This window comes from Glycine soja, chromosome 20, assembly GCF_004193775.1.
Source record: "Glycine soja cultivar W05 chromosome 20, ASM419377v2, whole genome shotgun sequence".
Taxonomy (NCBI): Eukaryota; Viridiplantae; Streptophyta; class Magnoliopsida; order Fabales; family Fabaceae; genus Glycine; species Glycine soja.
In genome coordinates this window covers 879,903-906,688 of record NC_041021.1, presented here as the reverse complement: position 1 = coordinate 906,688, position 26,786 = coordinate 879,903, and the positions used below count along the sequence as shown (strand labels likewise).

The window sequence follows — 26,786 nt, the reverse complement described above, 5'->3', positions numbered from 1 at the left end:
TTTTGTTTTGACCTACCCGCGGTGCAAAAAATGGGAAGGTTACCATTTGATTTGTCACATTTCAGCGACGGACACGTAAACCCTAATAAGGCGTGGGTTTTCAATGCATTTGTTCGTTCTTATTTTGCGTATTTGGACCAAAAATCCGCATTTGTGCGGTTGGAGGCAATGAAAGGGACCAAGCGTGGGAGCAAGGAGAAGGAAGAGACCGTGATGGAAGAGTTGCAAGGCTTGGAGAAGTTGCTTGGTTTGATTGATTTGCTTCTACAAATCAAACCTAGGAACCCTAACATGAACGTGGTGCTTGTTCTTGAGGCCATGGATTGTATTATGGACGAGGTTTTGGAAGTGTATGATAAGTTTTCCGTGAGGGTTCATCGAGTGGTGTCGATGATAATTGATATAGGTGGGAAAGAGGAAGCAAGAGTTGGTCTTGATGTTGTGAGAAAAGCTGAATTGCAAGGTGGTAAGATCTCTATGTACTTTGATTTTTGTAGGGACATTGGGGTCATTAATGTCTCCGAGTGTCCCGAAATTGTGAGGATTGATGAGAAAGACATTCATGAACTACTCAAAATTGTAAGAGATGGTGGTGTCTCCAAGAAGGAAAATTTGGAGGGTGATAATAATAATGCTATTGTGGTGTATGAGGGCAATAATTGTAGAGCCATTACCACCATTTTGGAGCAGAAGCAATTAGATTTCAAGACGGTGATCACTGACCATTGGGAGGTGTTTGATGATGTTATGGATACAAGCCTGCCTATAGCCACAAGTGCTAACCCTTTTGTTGATTCTTTGAGCATCGTACCTTATATCCCCGTTTGCAATAATCATGTTCTTCCAGATTTAATTGTTTTGTAGCATGTTGAGATAAGTATAAGGCTTAATTTTCAGTTTTTCATGAGGCTTATTGTAATATTCATGTAATTTTTGAAAAAGAAAAAGAAAAAGAAAAAGAAAAAAAAGGATAAAGTTTCTTTGCCTTTCTCATGTTAGCTAGCAAAAATATCAAGCACAAATATAACTTCAATTTCGAAATTATTATATGTAAACCGGACATTTATTTTCTAAATTTGAAATATTTTCGTTAGAATGTAATTAACTTTATAAATATAGTCACTAATGTGTAAAAAAGGATTAAAACGAATAATATTACAAAAAAAGGCTTAATTATATTTTAAGTTCCTAAAATATGGGTTAAACATTATGTCCCTTAAATAAATAAAAAATTAGTCCATGCATTTTTAAAAATCAATTAATTTATGTGAATCTAAAAAAATGTTTTTAATTTCTAATAATCACTAACGACGTTAACAAAATCACTAACACGGCTAACGATGGCCATGTCACTGATTGTTGCGTGGAATTTTTTTTATGAAATGTTGTTTCAATTTGAATATGATTAATATTTTTTAAAACTTTAAATTTATTTAAAAACTGAAGATATATTTTAATTTAAATTGTATTAAAATTGTGTGGTATATGTATATATTATTCTTTTACCAAATATATATATATATATATATATATATATATATATATGTATATGTATGTATGTATTCATTATGAAAGTTGTTTAAATTTTTATATTATGTACAATTAATGTTTTTCAAGTTTATGTGTTTTTTGCTAATTTAAATTTATATATGTACACTTAATGTTTTTCAAGTTTATATATACGTTTCGGCTAATTTTACAAATAAACATCATAATTAATTTGATTAATATTAATAAAGGAAAATTATAATAATTAATTCAATTATTTTTACAACTGATAACTTCTATCTTCATTAATTATTAATTCATTTTAATTGTTATTATTACTATTAAAAAAGGAAAAATAGAACTTTAAAAAGGGGTAAATTGAATCTTAATTAATTTGATTTTAATTTAAAAAATTACAATTTATATCACCAATAATTTGATTAGTTAAAAAATAGGAATGTTATCTACAATTAATTTAAATTTTTCATAAAAAATATTAACAAAATGAAAATATAATCTTGGACTTTTTATCTACAATTACCGTTATGACTACCACATTAAATACATCATCTTTAATTTTATAAATTCTAAGTGTAATACTTTAAATACTTTCCCAACATTTTTATTGTAATTCTTAATTAAATTTTTTAGATAAAGAGTGTAAATTTTAATTAAAAGTTATAGATAAAAAAATATAGAAATTAAAATTACAATCATATATATATTTCCTAAGGTAACTAAAGAATATAATGATTAAAAAATAATTATTAAGATTTTAATATTTTATAATTATATTACACATATATTTATGTATTTTACTATAATTTTAATTATTAACTTTTAATTAAAAATTATAAAATTTTAATCGTACACATAAATAAATGATATGAAAGAGAAATTAAAAATAAAGCATTAATTAAACATGACAGTGATAACATTAATGATTGAATTTAAAATAAGATGATTATCTAAATTTTATTAGATTTTTTTATGAGGGGAGGGGATAAAACCCCTAAACCAACAAGCAGTCATGCCAAAAGATCCTTACAAGATCACTCCAAAGAAGAGATAAACACCCTTGAGGTGGATATTTGTCTAATTGACCTTAAGATTGTTTTTACTTAAGATCAATTAGACGATCCCTAAATGAAAGAATACATGTTTAACATATAAAATAAACTCAATATACAATAAAAAGAATCCTTCACCAAAAAGTCAAAAAAGAAAACCTTTCTAATATAAATCCTCTTTTCTCATCATGAAATATTACCTATTATGCAACGAAAACTTATATTTCAAATAGGGCTGAAGCCCAAATTTAGATGATAGTATTAATAACCTCTAGGCTTAGATACCAAAACACAGCCTAAATATACACCATATCACTTCTTTTGCACTGTTAGCTAGCTAGCATTAGGTTAGCATATAACACTGATCATGGATTACAGAACGCTAGAACTGAACATGACATCCGCAAAGGAACTCAGAGATGCCAACTCCAAGAAGATGGCTGTATACGCCATCGTCTCACTCTCTGGCAAACAAAAGATCAGGACTTTCGTGGACAGAAATGGTGGCTCCAAGCCCACATGGAATTTTCCTGTGAAGTTCACTTTGGAAGTTGTTCTTTGCTGAATGTGAACGAGCCATTGCCGGAGCGGAAGAGGAAATCGGCAAGGCCCACGTCCCGCTCCGGCAAAGAAAGATTTTCAAATGGGACTCAGAACGGGGTTTGTTGGGGTTCTGTTTGCGGAAATAATATCTGTCTTAGGTGTGGACAACGTTTGGCTGATGTCTGTTGGAAAATTTGTTTTTTGTGTACTCATTTTGGTTGTCTTGTTTTCCATGGAGTAGCTAATTTTTCTTTCCTGAGTGAATTTAGGTTATGCTCTTGCAGTTTATATTCCTTCTGGTGTTTGTCTTTGTCACTGTCACCGGTGTTTGATATATCCTTTGCTTGAAAACTTAAAATGTGCTATTACATTTTAGTGAAATTAAGTTATTTTAATAGTAACTTTTAATAGAATTGTTTCGTTCAATAACTTTTATACATCAAATTATATCTATGCAAACCGTTAAATCAAAAGTTTATATTGAATATATTAAATCTACAAAAAGAAATTATGGAAGAGTTGCAAAGGCTTGGTTTGATTGATTTGCGTTTACAAATCAAGCCTAGGAAGCCTAACATGAACGTGGTGCTTGTTCTTCAGGCTATGGATTGTGTTATGGACGAAGTTTAGGAAGTGTATGGCAAATTTTCCATGAGGGTTCATTGAGTGGTGTCATGGATAATTAATACAGGTGGGAAAAAGGAAGGAGATAGTCTTGATGTTGTGAAAAAAGCTGAATTGCAAGGTGGTAAAATCTCTATGTACTTTGATTTTTGTAAGGACATTGAAGTCATTAATGTCTCTTGAGTACTCCAAAATTGTGAGGTAAGTGGTGTAACGACTCCAATGAAGTAGAAGTGTAGAACCACAAAGTAAACGAGAAATAGTTATTTAAATTCTCTTTCGTTTTTCTTTTTAGGCCTTTTAATTTAATTTCATCTTTGGTAATCAGGCTGATTAGTATACCATTTTAGGTAATACTTGACTAACTTTTTCTTGATGCGTCTTTTCTTTTTAAAAGGAAAGATCAAGCTAAATAAACATATTTTCACAATTTAAAAAAATAGATTTGTTTTTCAAATAAACAAAAGTAATTATAGTTCATATACATAAAAACCTCTAAAAATAAAACTCTTAAAAAAATAATAAAAAACACTTAAAAAATTAATAGTAGTACAATATCCATGCAATAGTTGAAAGTGCAATCCATACAACAGTAATAATCTATCCAAAAAAAAATTTGATACAACCTCTTGACTCTACTTTGTATATCATGTGGTATCAACTAGACTATCATAAAATAGTCTAGGAGCATATGTATATCCATAAGAAGCATCATCCACATCGATGCTGATATCCACCTAATGACTAGTTAGAGTTACCTAACTTTGCAATTAAGTTTTAACTCATATGATCATTATGAGTCAATGAAACATCCACACCAGGTCTTAGAAACTCCTAAGGTTCAGGTTAAACCTGTTGTGACCTGTACCATCTTGTTCATGTCTATTTCACCCAAACAAAACTCTTAAATGTTATGATGCATGCCCCTTTCTCTATTCTGTGCGCGTGTGTGGAGCAAATTTTTTCTCTCTTGTTCTCTTTCAGCTGTGCTATGCGTTAGTCTGTGAGTTTTATTTTTCCCATTGATATCATGGAAGCTTCTTTTGGGATGAAGATCAAAGGGGAAGAAATAGAGATCGATAGGAACATTTAAGTAAATTTTTAAAAATAAATCATTAGAGAGAGAAAATCAAAGGGGAAGTAAGAATGCTAAAAAACGAAAAAGAAAAAAGCATTCACCGAATTTTCAAGTAGTGCCAAATCAATTTTATATAAGGTGGACATGATTAATAATTAGAGTTTGTACAGTACACTAAAGTACGTTATTGGTTGAACCGAATCCTAGCCTGTAATCATGGGAGACAAGGTTAAACAATGAAAGTACTTTTATGTCTATAGATAGAACAGATATAAACAGACATCATCTTCGAGATTTTCCAACAACCTAGAATCCTGCGGGTTGGTGAATTATCATGGAAGTGCAAATGGTCAAGTTGTTATAAATCTGTTTGGAGAGAATGTGTATTGTGTAGCCAGCTAGCTATCCACAAGATGATGAATATAAGGGCCGTTTAATTATGTTTTGTTTTCTGGTGGTTTGACTGCGATTAATGATACAACTTCAAATTCAAATAGTACTATTTCAAGTAAATCAATGGCTTCCAAAAGACCATAATTAGGATGAAAATACTTATACAAAATTCCGTCATAATGAAGTTTAATTATTAAATGAAATGAGCATTGCCACGCACAATATTTAGAATAAATGTGTGAATGCTTCATGCGCACTCTTCAACAAATAACAAATAACAAAGATTGATCTAGTTATTTTATATTATAATAGTATATCACTTGTGCGTTTGCACAGTAAAATTAAATATAATTTTTTTTACAATTAATAAAAAAAATAGTTAACAACGTAGAATGCGTTAAATTGCATTTTTAAAATTTAATTCAAAATTATTATTGCAAAAAAAATCTAATGATGAAACAAAATGAAAGCATATTTATAATGAAACAGTAAACTATAACACAATTGCTAAAGTTAAAGTATATAAGAGTATTAATAATTATTATAAAATTAATAAAATAATTCATGATCATTGATTATTTTGAAATGAATATTTATAACATAGTCTTTAAATTTTTTAGTTATAAACAAAATTCGACTTGTCATCACTTTTACTATTATCATAAAAAAATTTATTAAGACTTATGTATATTTTTATTCCTTCAAACTAGAGATATAATGTGTTTAGTCCTTCAAATTATATTTTATTATTTGTATGGGTCAAACAGAAAATATTAAATTTGTAATTTTTGGTAACAAAATATCTGTTTTTAGTTAACAGTAAATTAATTACCAAAAGGAATTTCTAAATTTAATTAAATAAAAATGTTAACCTTTAAAAATATCAATAAAATATTCAACAATTCGTTGGAAAAAAAGGCTAAAAGGTTAAATATAATTTTGTAAGAAAAGAAATAATTATACAAAATATAAATATATTTTTAAATGATAATTTCAAACTAAACAATAAGAAAATAAACAGTATTTTTACTATATTAATCATCAATAAATAAATAAAAACTATATTAAAGTGACAATATGAGGTTATAGAATGAAGAATTAAGACGGTAAAAGTACAATAAGAAATTCTATAATACAGAAGGTAAAGTACTTTTCAAATAATTAACAGGCCAGTTACCCTGTGTAGATATATGAATATGTCTTTTAGTCAATTTCATATTCATTGCTTTCAAGGAGGTTGATCAATATTTTTCTTAACCAAACTTATGTTTAATCTGAACATGCATGTGACCATTAAAGACCTACCAAGAAAAGACAGCACTATTCCTAGTCAAATTTAACCAACAAAAGCAGGATCAAAACTGGGATACAAAAAACAGTATAACCTAACCCCGGAACTCGTTATAATATCATCAAATCAAAGAAACAAGCAAAAGCACTTCCTTTGTCTTTTTCTTGCATCTTCATTTTCTTCCTAGCTTCTTCAGCACGGTGCTCTTTACTTTCAACGGCAATTTTCTAATTAAAACTTGAATTGAATGACCTTATTATACCGTAAAACCATTCTGAAGCACTTTGCCTGTCACTTGCATCTTTACGTTTTCTCTTTTTTTGGGAAGAGAAGATGCTATTTCTCTTTAATTTCAACGGTAATTTTCTTTAAATTTGAACGACCACGTACGTACATTATCAGAAACTATGCTTAATTTTTTTCCTTCTGTATAGAAACTATGCTTAATTTGATTGGATTGTATGTTTACTTCGATGAACAGATTTGGATGGATTTTCGAAAAATTCAAACATTTTAATTACTGATTCTTTTGCCGTTAATTTTTATTAGCTTTATAGTTTATTTTTAATACTCTTAAAAAAACTATAATAGAAGTTTGATTTTTAATAAAAGATACAAAACTATTTTTACCAACTTTTAATTTTATTTCCTCCTCTAAAAAAAAATTATTTCCTTTTTCTTAATCAAACAAGGAAAAATAAGAAGTGTTTACTCTTTCCGTTTCTTTCTCTTCAAATTTTCTCCTCTTCTAGATCCACTGTCACTCTCTTTCCTAAATTAAACGAAGCAAAGTCATGCATATTATATCATTTACGCAGGCCAAATTGATTATACCCTTTGAATAAAATAATTATTGCTCCATCAGTTTCCTTCTGGAATACTATTTTTCTTGGCCAAACAATTTAAATCCAGCCAAATGCTGAAGTAATGGCCATATTTGTTCACGCCACATCAAAATTTACTTTAGCCGGAATAAGAAAAGAAAATGGTTTTGAATTCTCTTCTTCTTTTATTTATTTCCAAATAAAAATGAATTTATATTTGATCAGTCATATATTTTTCATATTATCGTATAGAACGTATCAATATACATCAACAAGTTTTTTTAGCAAACAATTACGATGACAGTAATTTTCTTAATAATTTAATAATACATAATTCAAGACTTACATAAATTTACTATATACTTTAGTGAATAAAAAAATCATATTCACAAAATAATGACGATAAAAAGAAACACCCTTTCTCTAGTTAAAAACACATTTACCAATTTACAAAGCAAATCGACCAATTTCAAATTGTCACTAACCAACCTCTCGCAGTGTCGTTGATCAAGTCAAGGATTGACAAATCTCAATTATATTAACTATAACCTAACAATATTTTTTTGAAGGAAACTAACCTAAAAATAAATTTACCATTTATTACATTTTATTCAGACCAATGGAAAGCAACAAAACAATTGGAGAAGATACTAATTAGACAAAACATAGGTGAAAATTCCAATCAAATGTAAGAAAATTCTAATGACCAAAATCATTCCCAATAGTGAAATCTCCACCCCTTTCCTCTCTCATTCCTTCCCCTGTCCTCTCTCTGTCTCTTAACTTGATCTATATATTTATAGCCGCCACCCATTTCTCACAATCACAATTGGTAATTAAGTAACACTAACAGAAGAAGACATGGAAGTGGTGGTGGCAGTGCCTCCTCCTCCACCACCTTCTTCTTCCATGGACTTTAACTTCGATAGCAACTGTTCCTCCCCTTACATCACTGCACCTTCCAGCCCCCAACGCTTTGGCAACTTCTTCTTCAGTGCCCCCACCAGCCCCACTCGCAGACACTCCTCTGCTTCCACTCCCAACACCACCCAAGACGAGTTCGAATTCGACTTCAGTGGTCATCTCCAGAGGCCTTCCCTTTCCGCCGAGGAACTATTCCTGGGCGGAAAGATTAGACCTCTCAAACCTCTTTCCCCTTCGTCTAGTAGAAGAAGAGAGAAAAGGGTTATCCAAGAATCACCACCATCACAACAACGTAAGTTAGGCAAGGAAAGAGCTTCATCATTTTCCGTTTCCTCTACGACCTTCTCTTTGGGAGACAAAAGTAACAGCAGCAAAACCTCGGAGAGTATTTCTAACTCCTCATTTTTGTCGTCGATTTCGTTCGGGAAAGGGTACCGAAAGTGGAGGCTGAAGGATTTTCTTCTGTTCCGAAGCGCCTCTGAGGGAAGAGCTTCGGACAAGGATCCTTTTCGGAAGTACGCGGTTCTGTCCAAAACGACCGCGCACGAGGATGTCCGGAACGTCAGTTCCGGTTCGGTTTCGAGACGGAGAGGGCCGGTTTCGGCTCACGAGTTGCATTACACCGTGAACCGGGCTGCTTCAGTGGAGTTGAAGAAGAAAACGTTGTTGCCTTATAAGCAGGGCTTCTTGGGCTGCTTGGCCTTCAACCCTGCCATGCATGGGTCTTAGTTCACGTTTTAATCAAATTGTGATTTTGGTGTTCTCCAAAATGTTAATATTATTATGATCCTCATTCGTGTCGTGAATGGTAATTTCAAATTTTCTTTGTATATTCATTCTCATTCACAAAGAGACTAAAATTAAATTGGATGAAAATTTGAAAGTGAAATTATTCACACACAGATACAGTAAACTTTTGTTAGGATTAATTTTGGTATTTTATATTTTGTCCATTGTATTTGGTTGACTCGGGAAAATTGTTTTGTAATGTCCCCTTCAGCCAAATCATGTGTTAGACTACACATTAACAAGTTGTGTGATAGTTTTGCATGTTGCAATATAATTTTCCACATATTGTATATTCTTTGCGTGTATTTATGACTTTGCTTTGGTGAGGAAAAAGTCTACTTGTCAAGCTATGTACCGAATTTAGGACTTGGGGAACCTATTGAGGATTTTAAAATTAAACATTAAGCACTCTTTCATTTTTTTTTTTTGACAGATTAAGTACTCTTTCTTAAAGTGGGCTTTATTTATTTTACCCAGAACAGCCTGTTACCCACCATAATGTGTTTCCACTAGGTACTTATATTTGGTGATTGGTAACAGCTTTTCCAAGTTAAAAAGTTTATGAAAACGCCCACAACATATAGCATGCCAAGAAAATAACTAAGAACACAAATTAATTTATGGACAAATTAAACATGACCTTTGAAAAGAAAGAAGCTTTTATTCAATATCATTAGGATGTTGAATAATGATTGTAATATAGCTGTACAGAGCAAGGATTGTCGTTGAGTTCGACATCCAAAGTCTTTGATTTTTTTAAAGATATACTGTAAGACTGCGTGCGAAAATTCGGTGATTATTATGCCATCAACAAATATTGAGACGAGAGACATGCTAACTGTACTTTATTTTTGTATATAATGTACGAAAAAAGGAGAGAGATGTGAAGTGCATAATAAGATAAATGATGTAATAAAGAAAAATAAAGAAAAAAAATGATATTTAAATAATATATAACTATTGTGATGATGAAAACTTTGGAAAATGCCATTCTTTGAAAGAGAAAAGATGCTATACACACATCCACTCATGTCTGTGTATATAGTTTCTGCATATTATTATGTAGTATGCTTCATTTGTCGCTTTGTAAAATACAAGCAGAGAATTATGTAGTATGCTTCATTTGTAGACATGAGTAGGGAAGCAGCACTCTTTTTAGAATGTGTCATTGTCTTTTTGGGAGAGAAAGAACACCTATCTTTTCTTTCTCCTTTATAGAAGTAAACATGTTAGTGCTTGAAGTCTCTATGCATTTAATGAAGATTCAAAATCATAAGATTGAAATAGGCTTGACTTCTCTGTTGTTCCTTTTCAAATTGTCCATGTGTTGTCTGTTGTCCCTTTTCAAATTGTCCATGTGTTGTCCATTTAAAATGACGTCACAAAACAGTTGTATTAATATTTAGGGTTGTGATTCAATTTTAAAAATCATGAAAACGATATCATTTCAAAGGAACAGTACAGATACAACTTGAAAAATGACTAAGAGAAGTCAAGTGGGATTGAAACAATCCTTTCTCACAACAAACATATGGTCCCTCAAGCCTATAAAAGCAAGACTCAAAGAAAGAACTTTAATGAATCTATATATCTCTTTGGCCGGAAACTTTCTTGCTCTAACCTTTGGACAAAACACTGAGCCACAATAGTTTATTCTTTGTTTTGCAAAGTCGTTTATATCTGTTATTCCTTCATACCCTTACACAATGCGTTGATATACTGTGTAATCTTATCAAACTTATTGTTTATGAAAGTGAAGAGTAATTTCGTATTAAAGAATACATGGGTTGACAATTTCATGTTGAGATTGTTGGTTGGCTATAACAAAAAATGACATAAAGAATATTTGTTTATGATTGTGTTAGTGAGAAATCGTGACTGATCTGCTAGTAGGAGATGAAACTATTCCATGCCTCCTTCCCATTTCATGTAAGTCTTTCCCTTTTATTCTTGCCATACAAAGTAGAGGTGACATTTATTTTGTCATTTGAAATTTTTCACGTGGATCATGTCCTCATTCAAAGACCTAAATTTGGAAATATTTAATTGTTTGTGCAAATTTGGGGACGAGGTGAGGAATAATTAATTGTACTTCGCACCCCACAAGTTCACTAGATATATTGAAAAGGAAAATTCATTCTTAATTTTATGTAAACATGTATGCTTATTTTTAATAATTAATAAATAAATATTTTTATTCTGTTCCTTAATACAACTAAATGTATTAATTTCATTTTTTTTTATAATTTTAAACTGTTAAATTTATTTAATTTTTAATATTTATTACTATTCTAGGTCTCTACAGTTTGTCTAATATTAGCTAGAGAATCAGCGAACATAATTAATGAGGAAATTATTCCAAAGCAAGAGTCAGAGGTGGGAGCAGGAGAATAATTGAGAGACAGAGATGAAAATGGGGGATTTATTTCCTACTCCTATGCCACCTCTACTTGAACGAAGAACTAATGCCATTAGCCATGCATGCAAGAGAAGCTATCTTTACGTAAAGTCTAATGCTACCAATTGCAGAGGTTACCATATTTTAGCTACTTTAACTTCCATTTTTACGCCTTTATTTGAAGGTTTGAACTCTATAGCATACATAATTTGGAGCAGTAGATGATAGCATGATGCTTCATGGGCACGTCACTTAACCGTGCACGTATTATACCCATGAGAAAATATGTCTCCTTGTGTGTATTTAATGACGATCATTGATGGGTTACAAAGATAAATTTTCATGATGACGGTATTAATTATGTGGCTATATATGTATATTGATGCTCATTAATTGTTTTAGCTGGATCATCATTGCAATGGTACTATATATCCTAAAGGCTATTGATGTTGTTCGTAAAGTTTTATTACATTTATTATATGAAGCATGCAGTACATACAAATTCAATTGGTAATTTGTTCTTTTAAATTTCAGTTTTTTTTAGTGTGTTTGGATGTAGGAATTTAAAATTTTGAAAAATTTTAAATTCTAAGAATTTTAAATACTTTAATTGAAATTCTTTTATTTTCAAAATTTTATGTTTGAATAAAAAAAGTTAAAATTATGAGGGTGAAAAAAAATGAATGAAAAAAAAGAAAAGATATTATTTATGTGTTACTTATACATGTTCTTCTATGTTCAGACCCCGATGTTTCACAATCTCATACTGTGTTTTTTGAAGAAGACCGTAAGAAGAGAATTTCAATTTTTCACCTTTTAGAAGGAAATTGAAATTCCAAATTTTTAATTGTTTAAAATTCTGTTTTAAAATTTCAAAATTTTAAATTCTTCAAAAAAAACATCCAAATAATGAATTCTAGATCACAGAAATTCAAATTTTATAATAAATTACTTTTCTCAGTTAAAATTCTTTATCCAAACATACTCTGTAGGATTTTTAATCTGAGTTAAGATCATGAATGCGCTTCTTTTCGAGTTGCATCTAAAGTTTTACTAGTATAATTTTATATGCATACATAAAAAGATAATTAATACCTAATAGTGTTGAAATATGAATGATTATTAGAATGGATAAAAAGAAGTCATCGCCTAATCCAATATTAGAATCATAGTAATTAACTCATTTGACTCAATCATTTAGCCTCAAGATAGATACCAATGCACTAACTTCTTACCTTTATGCCTAGCTAGTGAAGTTATACAAAAGTCGGCCTTTTTCACCAAGGTCTTTAACTTTTCAGTTATCATGTTAAACTTGGATTGCTTTATTAACTTGAATTACACGTCTTTGACTGGTCTCTTTTGAAGATGTCATCACTAATTAAAACGCATTGGATAATTATGTCAAGCGTGGGTATCATAAGAAACAAGCAATAACACTCCAAAATGTATAAAAGTTAACCAACCCAGAGTAATACATCAATTATGTGTTCTCAGTGAATAATGTATATATTAGATATGATTATTCTTTAAAACTAGTTTATAAATGAGCTAAATTATAAGCTAGTTATAAACACAGTTTATAAACTAACTAATTTAATTAAAAATATTTTATAAGATTAATTAATAAGCTAGTTAATAAATGTTAAATAATATAAAATGACATATTAATTATTTGATTATATATATATATATATATATATATATATATATATATTTCAATATTTTAATTTATTTTTAATAACTTATAATCTTATAAAGTAAGACCATAATTAAAAAAAAAAACAAAACAAAAGCAGTTGAACGAATGATTTTAAAGTTGGTATGATTAAAAGTACGTACTACTTCTAACCTTAAACTGTGCAATGCAAGTAAATGAGGAGACGCGCAACATTCAGGTGCGTTTGTTGGTAGGGTTCTTGTAAGGCCAATGGGTGGAGCCTAGGACATTCATTCGCTGCACGATATCTCGCTAGAGAGCAGAAAACGTGTTTGCACCACTCTATGGTTTGGGTGAGCGTTTATGTCGATTTCCTTCACTGTGAACTGGTGTGGGTTGTGGTGGAGATGAATGCGGCGTTCGTTGATGGAGACAGCCGAAGATGGAAAGCCAGGCTAATTCGGGAATGTGAAGAAAAACTGAGAAAAGTAGAAAACAATAAAAGAAAAAGTCATCATCCGTTCCATTAAATGTAAGGTAAATAATTCTGAATGTCTTAGAATTGATAAATTCGTTCATCAAAGATAAAAATTTAAATTTTAGTCTCTAAAAATTAAAAAAATATGTAATAAATTTATCTATCGGTCCATTTTTCTTTGTCACCATTAATAAAAAAGCATACTTCATGTGACATAAGAGACAAATTTGTAGGAACTTTGACAAATGAAAATAACTATTTACTCAAAATATAATTTAATCTTCATTTTCTCTTTTCTTTTATCAGTTACAAGTATAACATTACAATAAGCATCTAAAAATATAGGAAAAAATATAAGTTAAAAAAAAACATAATAATAAATATAATATTGATCGGTAAGTATAATCTGTATATTATTTTGAAATTTTTATGGTGACAATATTAGATAATAACAAAATTAAGTTAGTCTCATTTTTTTTAAAGATTAACTTAATAGTTGTGTATTTCTGTTTGAGTATCATATCTTGACTAAAGTATTATTATATTAAAAATTTCATAACAATAAACAAATTATGTTAATTAATCAATATTATATTTATTATTATGCTTATTCTAATTTATTTTTATTTTCTTTTTTTTTAAGTGTTTATTGTAATATTTTACTTATAAAATTCATAAATTTATAGAGTACAAACAAATTTGTCCTTGCACATATAGTCTTTTTCATTAATATAGACGGTTAATGAATTAATAAATTTATTGTACTATTTTTCACCTGGATTTAAAATTTAAATTTCTATCTTTAAAAGATAAATTTATTAACACTATCTATTTAACGATAAAAATGAGTACTTCCTCTTAAATATAAAAAGAAAGTGTCGCACCGTGCCAAACTCACGGTAGCCTCAGTCGCAAAAGAGTATGTCAAAGGACAACATAGTAACAATCGACGAAATAGTGGTGGCCATTAGCTAGTTGGTTGCCATATGCATTCAGATTAATATAATAAGTAAAAAAAGATAATAATAAGAGATTTCAAATAACTTAGTGAAGATAATATTGAGAAAATTAAAAAAGATAGCTGCTTATTAGCTATCTTATTTTTATTAGTTAGTTGAAGTATAACTTATGAAAATAAACGCATGTACCAAACAAATTTAATTTGGACAAATTAATTCATAAGTTTTTAAATTATCTTACCGAAGACACTTTTCGTCCATAAAATTTAAAAAAAAAAACACTTCAAATCCTAAAATTACTGAATATTATCATATATTATAATTTTAGGAATAAAATTTATTGTTGTTTAGTTTGATAATTTCATAAAATAAATTTTTTTGTTATTAGTAACACCTTAGACAAGGTTCCTTCAAAGAAGAATTATCTTTTCGTAAGAGCTATTAATGCTGTATATATTTATAAATCTATTTTCTCTTTTAACTTTTTTTCATTCTATTTTTCGTTTTCTTTTTCTTTTTTGTTTTACATCAGATTATTTATTACAATTATCATTTCCTCTCTTTTTTTTTGTTTTCATCTCTCTCTGTTTTCCTTCTACTCATAAACCTAAAGATTGAAATATATGTCCAATGCCATCCCTTTTATTGACAAATGACGATATAGTGCGTGTTTAGATTGGCATTTCACATGCCTTATGTTCACGATTTCCAATATACAAAATCCAAAAGCTATAATACTAATGGATTGAAAAAACGGTCGTTATGTTCAACTGGACGTTTTTGCAAGCACGCCCATGTAGTACGTTTTTTAAGAAACACTATAAAATAATTTAGAAAATAATATTTATTTTCATGGAATCCTTGTCTTCTTTAGCACCCTAAAATGGTGTCTACTCCTTAAAGAAATGGTGTCTTCTTTCTTTTATATTTTCTTACCACCCTCTTTGCAACAGACCAAGTCTTCTCTTTTCAAGCATTATCATTTTACACTGAAATTATTATATACTTTAAGATTATTCCATGTTTATGGTCATCCTATTTTCTTAAATATACGATTTTAATTCTCTTATATTTTAATGAAAACATTTTATTTTTTAAAAATTCACAATTTTAATCTTTAATTTTTTAATTAAGATATTTCGTCTATCACTTTTAAAAAATTCACAATTTTAATTTTTATTACTCATTTCAATCGTTAATCTATATACTTTATAAATATTAACTAACACATTTATTTATTATCCACACAAATATTTTTTTAATTATTTAATTGTTAATAAGTTTAATTTATTAAAAAAAATACATATTCAAATCTCAAAATTGAAAAAGAAAACTAAAATTACATATTTTTAAAAAAAATAGGGACAAAATGTTTCAATTAAAAAAATATGAGAATTAAATTGTGGATTTTTAAAAAGTAGAGGACAAAATATCTCAATAAGTGAACTTTAAAAAATGAAAATTACATTTTAGCCTAACTAATAATCACATAATATATAATAATTTATTTATTAATCTTTTCTTGTAAATTGAAAAACTCAATTACATGATACATGTTCATTGACGGGAACAATGAACACGGATGTTTCCGGACCATAAAATAATTTCTCCCCAAATGCAATCTTGCATCCCTCTTGTGGTAAAAGTACTGTACTACTGTTTGTGTGCATCTGACAATGCAAGGGGCAGTGGTTGTGCCTGTTGTTGAGCAGTAGCCACTTTCTTCAGCAAGGAGATATGAAAAATAGAGTGAACTAACTGTCTTCAGGCAATTCCAACCTGTATGCAACCTTGCCTCCAGCATCTTATCATGGCCATAAAAGTGTGGGTAGAGCTTCTGATTAGGTTTTTCAACCAACTACAGAGTTTGTATGGCCAATGCAGCAAATCATGCATTTGAAGCTTGTCATTCTTGTCAACTTTTAGAAAACTTTGTTCCATAAGGACAGATATAACTAATCTTTTTGCATGAAGTCCACTGCCATACAAAGTCCATGCAACAGTGTTAGTCTTTACCTAAAAAGAAACAGCTTATACATTTTCCCCATACGATCGCTTAAACCATCATAGTTTAATTTTAATCTCTTTCGTATTGGATAATTGGGAATAATTTCAAGTTTCGTCAATGCACTTTCCCACTCAGCAATAGCCTTTTCAAACCAGTAAGAGCCAAAACCTTCAAGAGCAGGTGGAGGTCTTCCAGAGTAAGCAACAACCCTTCTTAAGAGTTCAATGATATCTGCTAGCTATTAGAACAGCTTGTGTAAAAGCTTGCTAACTGAAAAGCTCCAGAGACTTTCTTTCTTCCATTCCTTTCATTCTGTATATATTATCCTCAGTAAATGCTCATCTCTAGTTGTGATGAATAATCTATTCTCTTGACTAACCCACTGGTGACTTTCCCTTATTATAGTCCTCAATTCAATGTCATGTAAATTCATCCTTCTAGTTTCAAGACGCCTGGAAGAAGTTGTTCTTGCAAATAAACTTAGCCACCATCTTGGTCCCAAATTACCATTATATTTGCAAGGAAACATTTACGTCCAAGGTTTTGATTGATTTCATTGTAAATGGCTCTAGCCATGGTTGTTTTACCAATTACTCCCAAGCCCAAGATACCTTCCATGAAACCTCATTCGAGCACACAAGATTTCACTCCCACTAGGTGATATGCAGCAAATAAGTGGTGCCTTGTCTCGTTTTGTGATAACAGTTTTAAGAATATCACCAATCAACTCGAGTTCCGTTCTGGCAAAAGACAATATACTACAAATCAGATTAAAAAATTGTTTACTAAGTAATTCTTAACATTAACAGCACAATCTATCAAAAAGGGGAGAGGAAGCTGAAACCGACCATTAAATCATTTAATATAAAAAACAGCAATGAAAATTTCGAATTGATCAATCCTGGCTGATACTTTTCAAGCAAGGTTTCGCTACTGCTATGGAACTAAGCGTATTTTCTTTCAATATCATGAATTTTAATCTTTACCATGACGACCCAACTATTCAGAATGTGTGCATATTCATGTTGCTTTGCAAAGACTCTAATATTCAAATTTACAATTCAAATGATAAAATAAAGGGCGGATCATGCCCAGATTATGCTTTCTCGACTTAAGCAGCACAGCACCCATTCATAACACATAAATGATAAAGACCAACAATTTGAAATTAAGTAAATTTGCCATTATAAGAAAAAATTATGCTTTGATAAAAAAGCACAACAATGTCCGTTTATGATTGCAAGCAAGTTACTTCATACTTGACAATTAAAAACAACTAAAGAAAAGGCCATATTTGGTTTGTTTAAATGACATTTGAAGGAATGGGAATGAAATTGAATTATGAATTATTTGACATATTTGGTGTGATTAGCAAGAAAATGATTTTTGGTGTAATAAAAATTAAGGCATGTATGGGAAGTAGATTTAAAAAGAAAAACAATACTCAATTGCAAGATACCTCACAAGTAAATTTTGGGCTAGGAATTCATAGACAAGACAGAAATAGGAGATGATTTACCTGGCCAAGAAGGAGGCTTTAGATAATTGTGGAGCTCCAGAAAAAAAAAATTGATAAATTACTTTCCCAGCAAGAGAGAATTTCATTTCCACATTGTAAGTCACCAAACTGATCATGCTAGGTGTCCACTAGAAGGATAAGTTCTTATTTTAGCATAATACAGTTTAGCACACAAAACAAAAGACATTAGGTACTTGCTGGAGCAGATGAATGAATTCCACCATCAGGTAGTAGGCCATCCTTGGCCATTTCAGTTAGCACATTCAAAACAGCATCCATGTTACCTTCTTTAAAGTTAACCTCAACAAGTACTTTAGCTACCTTGGCATCGTTGAGCCTACAGCTCCTCAATATGTTTTGCAATAACCGACTCAGCTCATCATTCATCCCTTCCCTAGCTAGTGCTTTAACGAGAGCAATTACAGCCACTGTATGACAAGCAAAACTAGAATGCTCCAACTCCATATACAGATTATATGCCTTGTGAACATTTCCCCCTCTAGAATGTCCATGTATCATTAAATTATAAATTGCTGCATTGGGCTTATGATTCCTCTGAAGCATTGTCTTAAAAACTCGATCTGCTTCATTCATCAAACCCTTCATGCAGAATCCTTTAACAAGACCTTCCACACTCTTAAATTCATTATTACTGCAGTTTTCTATCAGCGTATTGTATGTTACGTCATCTGGTACAGACTCCTCATAAAACAACTTCAGAAGAAGCCTCTTTGCTACTTTTGTCCTAGCTTTCTTATTAAGTCCATTAATAAGCACACTATAGGTAACATTATCAGGCAAAAAACCCCTCTGCACCATTTCATCATGCAAACGAAGAGCCTTACTCAACTCCCCATCAACGCAATAAGCATTAATCAAACTAGTATAAGTAACCTCATCAGGCGGGAGACCCCTGCGCATCATCTCTCGGAACAAATCAAAAGCTTCCACCAGTTTCTGCTGCAGACAAAGACCTTGTATGAGCGACGAATAGGTGACCGTGTCAGGCAAGACACCCTTCTCAACCATCTCCTCCTTCATTTGAAACGCTTTTCCCAGCTCACGCTCCCGGCAAAAACCAGCTATAACAGTGCTATAACTAACAACATCAGGAGGCAAACCTCTCTCAACCATCCCCCTCAAAATTCCCACAGCCTCCTGCACCCTCCCCAAGAAGCAATATCCATGGACAAGGGCGTTGTAAGTCACAACCGATGGCGAAAATCCACTAACAATCATCTCACTCAAGACCTTATAAGCCTCATTCATCAACCCTTTCTGGCAGAACCCATCAATCAAAGTAGTGTAAGTCCTCTCATTCGGCCTCAGCCCCCTGACACGCATCTGATCGAAAATCTCCACGGCGCGACTCAAATTCCCGGCCTTACACATACAATTAATCAAAGTAGTATATGTAACAACATTGGGAGACAACCCTTTACCAACCATTTCCGAAAGCAGCACCAACCCCTGATGCAAATTCCCTTCTTTGCAAAACCCATTAACGAGAGTATTGTAAGTAACCTCATCAGGAACCAACCCTTTCCCCCTCATCTCCTCAACCAATTCCCCAACCTCACTCATTCTCCCTTTACCACACAATCCATTAATCACTGAATTGTACGAAATCAAATTTGCGGCGACGCCCCCAACCGCCATCGCTCTCAGCAGCGCCATCGCCTCCTTCACCTTCTTCTTCTTGCAAGAAGCATCGATTAGGGTATTATAAGTAACCACATTGGGTGAAATTCCTTCCTTTTCCATTTTACGCATAAACCCTAACCCTTTCTCCAAGTCCCCTTGAGAAACCACGCCGCGGATGATGACGTTGTAAGTGTACACATTCGGCGACACGCCGTTCCGGACCATGTCGCGGAACACTCGTTCCGCGTCGTCGTAGTCGCGATGATTCGACGAGCTCCGCCGGAGGAGAGCGTCGAGGACGGCGTTGTAGGAGAGGACGGTGGGGGCGAAGCCGTGGCGGTTGGCGAGGTGGAGGAGGGTGAGGGCTTTGGGGACGAAGCCGAGGCGGGAGAGGGATTTGACGACGAGGTCGAAGACGGCGGAGGAGGAGAAGGGGGAGGAGCATAGGTGGAAGGTGTCGTGGAGGTGGCGGAAGAGGGAGGCGCCGGTGGGGTCGGGGAGGGTGGCGGCGAGGTCCGCGGCGAGGGAGTGGGCGGTGCGGTAGAGCTTGAAGCGGACGAGGATGTGGAGGGCGAGGCACTTGCAGTGAGGCGTGAAGAAGAAGTTGTGGGCCTGGGCTTGGGCTTGGGCCCAGGTGAGGAAGTTGAGGAGGGTGCGTTGGTCGGATTGGGAATTGAGGAGAACGTAAGAAGCTGCTTGGGGAGTGAAGTGAGGAGAGAGAGATGCGAGTCTTTGAGGGTGGCGTTTTAGAAAAGCGATTGCTTTGTCGGCTATGAGAGAGTGGTTTGAAGAAGAAGAAGATGAAGGGAAAGCCATTGTGTTGTGCCCAATGCCTCTTGTGTGATTCTGGGAAAGGTTGAATTGAGTCCACAAATTCATACTAAGTGTAAGTAAATGAGATTCGTGGCAACTAGAGTGATGCCATCATGACAGATTAATGGCGTATCATTGCAACATATTAACTTCCTTTCATGCTTTCAAAAATTAATTATAATTTTATTTCTTATTTTTTATGTTTATACCAAGTGTTTGATTTATCTAATATCCAATATTATATACTTCTTAATAAACACACCATAAAATAATGAAAAAATTAATGTCAATGTTATCATTTAACAACGATGTAAATAGATGGCATAGACTAAAACTTTAAGAAAAAAATATGTAGGAACCTTAATTGATCAAAATTTTATTTAAAGACCAAAATTTAAAATCTAAAAAAATTTAGGGAGTAAAAACTTATTTTTATCTAATCTAAAATAGAATTTAATTTAGAAATTAATTTAATGTAATATACCAAGACGTAAATTTATTTTATAATCCATTCCTATCTAACAAGTTAGAATTCCCACTATTAATTATGAGTATAGTTTAAGCATTTTTTTTCTTCAATCAAATATGTGACTTCAGTGTTTTAATTTTTTTAACTTTTTGTTTTATTATTATTATTATTATTATTTCTTTTTAAGTTCCGTTATTATTATTAATTTGTCAATTTTATCCTTTAACCTTGAATCAGACTAACTTTGCTCGTAGTTAAGGTGGAAATAAGTCAGACAATCCGTCAAGAACCTATAATCTGGCTTGGCCTAACTTATTTATTAAAAAGGTTAAATTTAAATTTTTTAAAAAGATTTTTTAATTAGAAAGGTCAAGTTGTAAGCTTAAAAAAAAGCATACTAAGGATGAATAGTGAGTTTGTTTAAATTAAATATATTCTTACATCCACTTATCAATTACGTCACTTGTAATATAGGTCACAAGAATCATGTGATGCATAAGTTTAGAATCAGTCCATCACTTCCATTCCTATTTCCGCATTCTTACTTCCTCATTTTCCTTCTTTCAATAGTGGACCTATTTTAAACTCTTGATCCGTCACACGAGTAATCTAAACTTTTAGACTTTTTTATGTATTTAATTAATTAGATCAAACTTTATATATAGACTTTTAGGTCAAATCAGACTTTTATGTAGGTCAGGATTAAACCTTAATAAATTATTTTTAACAGATAACAAATCAGACTTATGCTTAGTATAGTGGTGTGGGTCAAGCTTAGGTCCACCAAAGTCCGACCTATTTTCATCCCTACTCACTGTGCATGGATAACCCTGACCCAAGATAATTCTACCCATGATGAGAATCAAACATATATTCTTCCACTAAATAAATTGTTTTCACACATGTAAACCCGGAGAGTCATACACTATTGCATTAATACTTTAAGTTTATGCAGTTTTAGTATATTTGTTAACTTAATATTCAATATTAATATGTGAGTGACATTGTTAGTCAGCCATGTTAATTCAAAATGAGTAATTGATGAATAAGAATAAAAGTATCAGATAAGGAATTGAAAAAGAAAAGTAAGCATTGAGCAAAGGGAGGAAAACTGGTAACAAAAGAATAAGAAAAAACCTAAAATTGAGTGTTGCCTTTTGCTGAAAAAGAACTGTGTGCTGGTGTTGAAGAGAAAGGCCAGGGACTAAGGGTACGTATAGAAGGAAAAAACGAGTTTCGCGATAGAGAAAAGTTTCAAAAACTTAAAGATTCTTAATTTCCTCTTCTAACAGATCCTTAAAGATCAATGAAGCTCTTGATATGATGTTACAAAAACAAAACAAAAAAAAGCATAAAAAGAGGTATTGGACTTATCCAGAAAAATATAAACGTATATGAAGAATGAGTGAGGAGCAAAACAATTCTGTTGTATTTGAGATTTGTAACACAGCTTTTGCACACTCTAAATTATTATAGTAAGATCTTAAATAATAGAAAAAGCTATAAAACCTCTAATTGAACAAAGCAAACAGCAAATTATGGCTAAGCTAAAAAGAGAGCACCATATTAGCCTCCAGCTATAACTTGCTTTTCTGAGCACAAACAAACGTTAACCAAAGTTACCAAACTTACAAGCAAAACAAAAAAGTACAGAGTCATTAAAATATTTTATTATAACAGCTTAGAAAAATCTGAATTGCCAACAGAATCTTAGGCATAACATATAAGAAAAACAAAATATAAGAAGCTGCAATGGTGCAACTTTCTCATGGCCACTTCCAGAAGGGACGAAACATTGGCATCACGGCGAACTTCATGGTACCGTTATTGCAATGGAAGCCGTTTCGCTCACCACAGGCAAAGTAGTGAGGCTGCCACTTCTTCAACACAAACTTGAAGCCCTCTCCCGAACCTTGTGTGGGATTTGCTAGCATCTTAGCCTTTTTAATGTCACACTTCAAGAAGCTCCCAAAACTTTTGAACATGTATACACTGTGTGGGAAACTGGTGGCATTTGGAGCATCATATTTGAAAACTGCATCACAAATTCAATCAATTCGTGCCCATGTGGGGTAGAATTAAGTCCACAAATTAGTGGGGTAGAATTAAGTCCACAAATTAGTGGCTAGTTTTATATAGACTTTTTGTAAATGAGATGCATGGCAACAACATGAGTAATATGACGATGACGCCTTGATGGCGTATTATTACATGGAATGACAACAAATTTACTTCCTTTTTATGTTTTTTTTTCCTCCTTTGGTGCATTAGTTCCTCTTAATTTAAATCTAATCGTAAAAGTTTCATCTATAGTTATATACATATTGGTGGAGGTTACGGTGAACCACCTTTATATGTAGTCTATGGTGGACTATTTTCTTGACCTTTAGATCCATCTAAGGCTCACATTACAATAAATTGTTATTATGATATTAAAAATAATATTATAAAAATGAAATTTTTTAAAATATTACTTAAAGATATAAAAATAAAATATTTAAATCAAAATTAATACATTAATTTTATCATGTCTGGGATGTGGGATGTTGGATTTTGTGCTGGTAATTTAATAACTATGGATGTGTGTTTGCTATTTGTTAGTGGAGAACGAAGCTTAATAAAATTATATGTTGATATATTACTATTAACTTGTTATATATCTAGAGATGGAAATATCCTTTGTCATAACTATATAGAAGGGTTAATTATAGGGTTGGTTTAAGAATAAAGTAATTAAAATTTAATTTTTAGGTTTCTCAACAAAAAAAAATGTATTTATTATTAATTTTTATAATAAAACACTAAAGGTCACAGACATTGATAAAAAAAAGTTATATATATTAACAAAAACACTCAACATATAATTCTTTCAATAAAAAATATCTCAAAATTTATTTTAGATTTCATTCACTATTGAATTAATCCTAATATTAAGTCAACTAATTAATAAAAAATGTAATAGCATGATTATTTTCAAAGAGTTCATAGTTAGAGTCCAAGAAGTGGGATAATTCATCCCACTAACCTACATTGTGCCAATTAATATTACTTTGCGGGGTAAGCTAGTCTCAACAATATCTAGGCCATCAAGAACTTATTCACATTATGTAAATTGTTCTTAAAATTAAAGGTAAATTACCATAAAATTTATTTGGTGGAACGTTTTTTTATCAGTAAATATTAATTGTTAATTTTTATTAGCAAAAGATCTAAATCTACAATGTTGTTCTCTTCCTTTCATTCTCCCTTCATCACCAAGTTAACTTTATATTCCCATTTGTGAAACTAAATGAAAAAGGATGGAAACAAAAACAAATGTCACTAATGCAAAAATCATATTCAATGATATTTTTTTAACACATTCAACGATGATTTTGAACTGTCTTTAAAGCTAAAGTTGTGGAAAGTCAAGATTTTCCACTTTCCAATTGGTAACTAAAAAACTATCTTTCTAAAGCGATTTTGACTTGAAAGTAAACTTTTAAAATGATTTTCAAAATAATTGTTTAAAAATGTCTTTTTTTAAAAAAAAATAAAAAATGAGGCTTTTAAGATGAAATCGTCTTAGAAAATAAATTTTTTAAGACAATTCTTATAATAATCATCTTAAAATATTTTTTTAAAAAAAATTAAAAAATTAAGAGACCATTTTACTAATACAAAAATGATTTTATTTACCATAAAATGATTGTAATTAAATACATAGACATTTGAAAATTCTATGCCAATAACATCTTTTAGACTCTGCAATTAAATTATGACAACATATATCATCACTGTCTGCAATTAAATTATGACAACATATATCAACTCTGCAATTAAATTTGACAACATATAATGACATCTGTTGTATTTGATATTTGTAACACAGCTTTTGCACACTCTAAATTATTATAGTAAGATCTTAAATAATAGAAAAAGCTATAAAACCTCTAATTGAACAAAGCAAACAGCAAATTATGGCTATGCTAAAAAGAGAGCACCATATTAGCCTCCAGCTATAACTTGCTTTTCTGAGCACAAACAAACGTTAACCAAAGTTACCAAACTTACAAGCAAAACAAAAAAGTACAGAGTCATTAAAATATTTTATTATAACAGCTTAGAAAAATCTGAATTGCCAACAGAATCTTAAGGCATAACATATAAGAAAAACAAAATATAAGAAGCTGCAACGGCGCAACTTTCTCAAGGCCACTTCCAGAAGGGACGAAACATTGGCATCACAGCGAACTTCATGGTACCGTTGTTGCAATGGAAGCCATTTCTCTCACCACAGGCAAAGTAGTGAGGCTGCCACTTCTTCAACACAAACTTGAAGCCCTCTCCCGAACCTTGTGTGGGATTTGCTAGCATCTTAGCCTTTTTAATGTCACACTTCAAGAAGCTCCCAAAACTTTTGAACATGTACACACTGTGTGGGAAACTGGTGGCATTTGGAGCATCATATTTGAAAACTACATCACAAAAAATTCAATCAATTCATGCCCATGTGTTTGCATCCTTTAATAGCAACTAATTAGCAGGGATACAGATGACCAATAGATAACAATATAGTAATTTTTTTATTTTGATTAACAACAACCAACAAATGAATTGAATGTAGAATATTGAAAAAATAGGTCCAATAATTCATCTTTTCCCCGTAACATATTAAAAGAATGATATGGTAAGATGATAAAATCTAATTACATGTATGTGAAAAGAAGTTATATACTAAAAATACATAAAAATTAACGTGTATATATATTTAAATGCAGTTTAAATTTAAAGTATATGTATAAATAAAATGGATTCTTCCCAACTCACTTTTATATATGATATTAATTAAACAAAATATTAAAGGTACTCATGTTTTACTAGAAAACTCACCTAGAGTATCATTGAGGTAAAATGGGGCAGTCTTGAAGGCCCAATCGGTGTAGTTGAAACCGTAGTGCCAATGCTCTGAGCCACCCACGAGAATTTGCCTGGGTTGTTGCTGTGTTTTGTTTTGAGGATGATTCCCAAATCTAGACCACCAATCAGTGTAGTTGAAACCAAAGGACCAATCCTTGTTGGCCATGCTCACTGAAAACATTGAAGCACTTATAACAATTAATATCACCACTCCATGTGTAAACTTCAGACCCATGATATATGCTCCAATATAATATAGTCTCACAAATGTGGGTAAACAAAACAAGGGAATTAGAGTGCACAATGTAAAGTATGATTTGGTTGTTGTTGTTGTTGTTTGCTGGGGTTAATGGGTATTTATATAGGGAGGGTGAAGGGGGAAAAACGTGTCATGAAATATGGTGGTGCAAAATGGCCAAATCAACTTCTAATTTTTTCTAATAAAAAAAAAATTGTTGGTTGGCATACTACAAATTGAATAGTTGTGTTTTTAATTTCCCAATCACTGGCTGGTCAACTTTTGTTCTACGCCTGGCCTCTTTCACGGAACATGTGTTTGACCTGGTCGAATAAATAATTAATCGTAGTATTGTTTTCTGTTAGATAAAGGAAAATGGCGAGGATAGTGTATGTTCGTATATTTTGAATTATGATGATAAGAGATGAATTGAAACAATATATACGTATTAATAACTTTTTAAAATATATAATAATGATAATAATAATAATTTAATACGAGTAATTAGATTTTTATTTTTTATTTACTAAAAGGTCCCTTACCTTACACTTTTAAAATTATTTAATTAATTATAATCATTAAAAGATTATATAATGGTAAATATGGTTAAAAGCATATACAAGTACAGTATTAAGCAGTTATTAATTAAATACCAACCTTCAATTTTTCAATCAATG

At 31.4% G+C, this 26,786-nt stretch overlaps 3 protein-coding genes across 3 annotated transcripts; 1 reads left to right on the top strand and 2 right to left on the bottom strand.

Annotated features, from left to right (window-relative positions):
• Nucleotides 1-8,068: 8,068 nt before the first annotated feature.
• LOC114402702 lies at nt 8,069-9,314 on the top strand. The gene has a single exon (XM_028365356.1). The coding sequence runs from the start codon at nt 8,173-8,175 to the stop codon at nt 8,962-8,964; it is 792 nt and encodes a 263-aa protein (XP_028221157.1). The 5' UTR covers nt 8,069-8,172; the 3' UTR covers nt 8,965-9,314.
• Nucleotides 9,315-15,986: 6,672 nt separating this feature from the next.
• Nucleotides 15,987-20,601, bottom strand: LOC114403862 (pentatricopeptide repeat-containing protein At5g39710). Its single transcript, XM_028367064.1, has 2 exons — nt 18,047-20,601; nt 15,987-17,267 (listed from the first exon to the last, which is right to left on the bottom strand). Exon 1 carries the CDS (start codon nt 20,567-20,569, stop codon nt 18,233-18,235), a length of 2,337 nt encoding a protein of 778 aa, XP_028222865.1. The 5' UTR covers nt 20,570-20,601; the 3' UTR covers nt 15,987-17,267; nt 18,047-18,232.
• Nucleotides 20,602-24,797: 4,196 nt separating this feature from the next.
• Nucleotides 24,798-26,193, bottom strand: LOC114402825. Its single transcript, XM_028365509.1, has 2 exons — nt 25,845-26,193; nt 24,798-25,429 (listed from the first exon to the last, which is right to left on the bottom strand). The coding sequence occupies exons 1-2, from the start codon at nt 26,104-26,106 to the stop codon at nt 25,161-25,163; spliced, it is 531 nt and encodes a 176-aa protein (XP_028221310.1). The 5' UTR covers nt 26,107-26,193; the 3' UTR covers nt 24,798-25,160.
• Between the last annotated feature and the right edge of the window lie 593 nt (nt 26,194-26,786).

Bases quoted from the DNA above. Each gene is read 5' to 3' on its own strand.
- LOC114402702 (XM_028365356.1), top strand. From the start codon at position 8,173: ATGGAAGTGGTGGTGGCAGTGCCTCCTCCTCCACCACCTTCTTCTTCC.
- LOC114403862 (XM_028367064.1), bottom strand. From the start codon at position 20,569: ATGAATTTGTGGACTCAATTCAACCTTTCCCAGAATCACACAAGAGGC.
- LOC114402825 (XM_028365509.1), bottom strand. From the start codon at position 26,106: ATGGGTCTGAAGTTTACACATGGAGTGGTGATATTAATTGTTATAAGT. The intron at 25,430-25,844 runs GTGAGTTTTCTA...TTTGTGATGTAG, and splicing joins TTACCTCAATGATACTCTAG to TTTTCAAATATGATGCTCCA.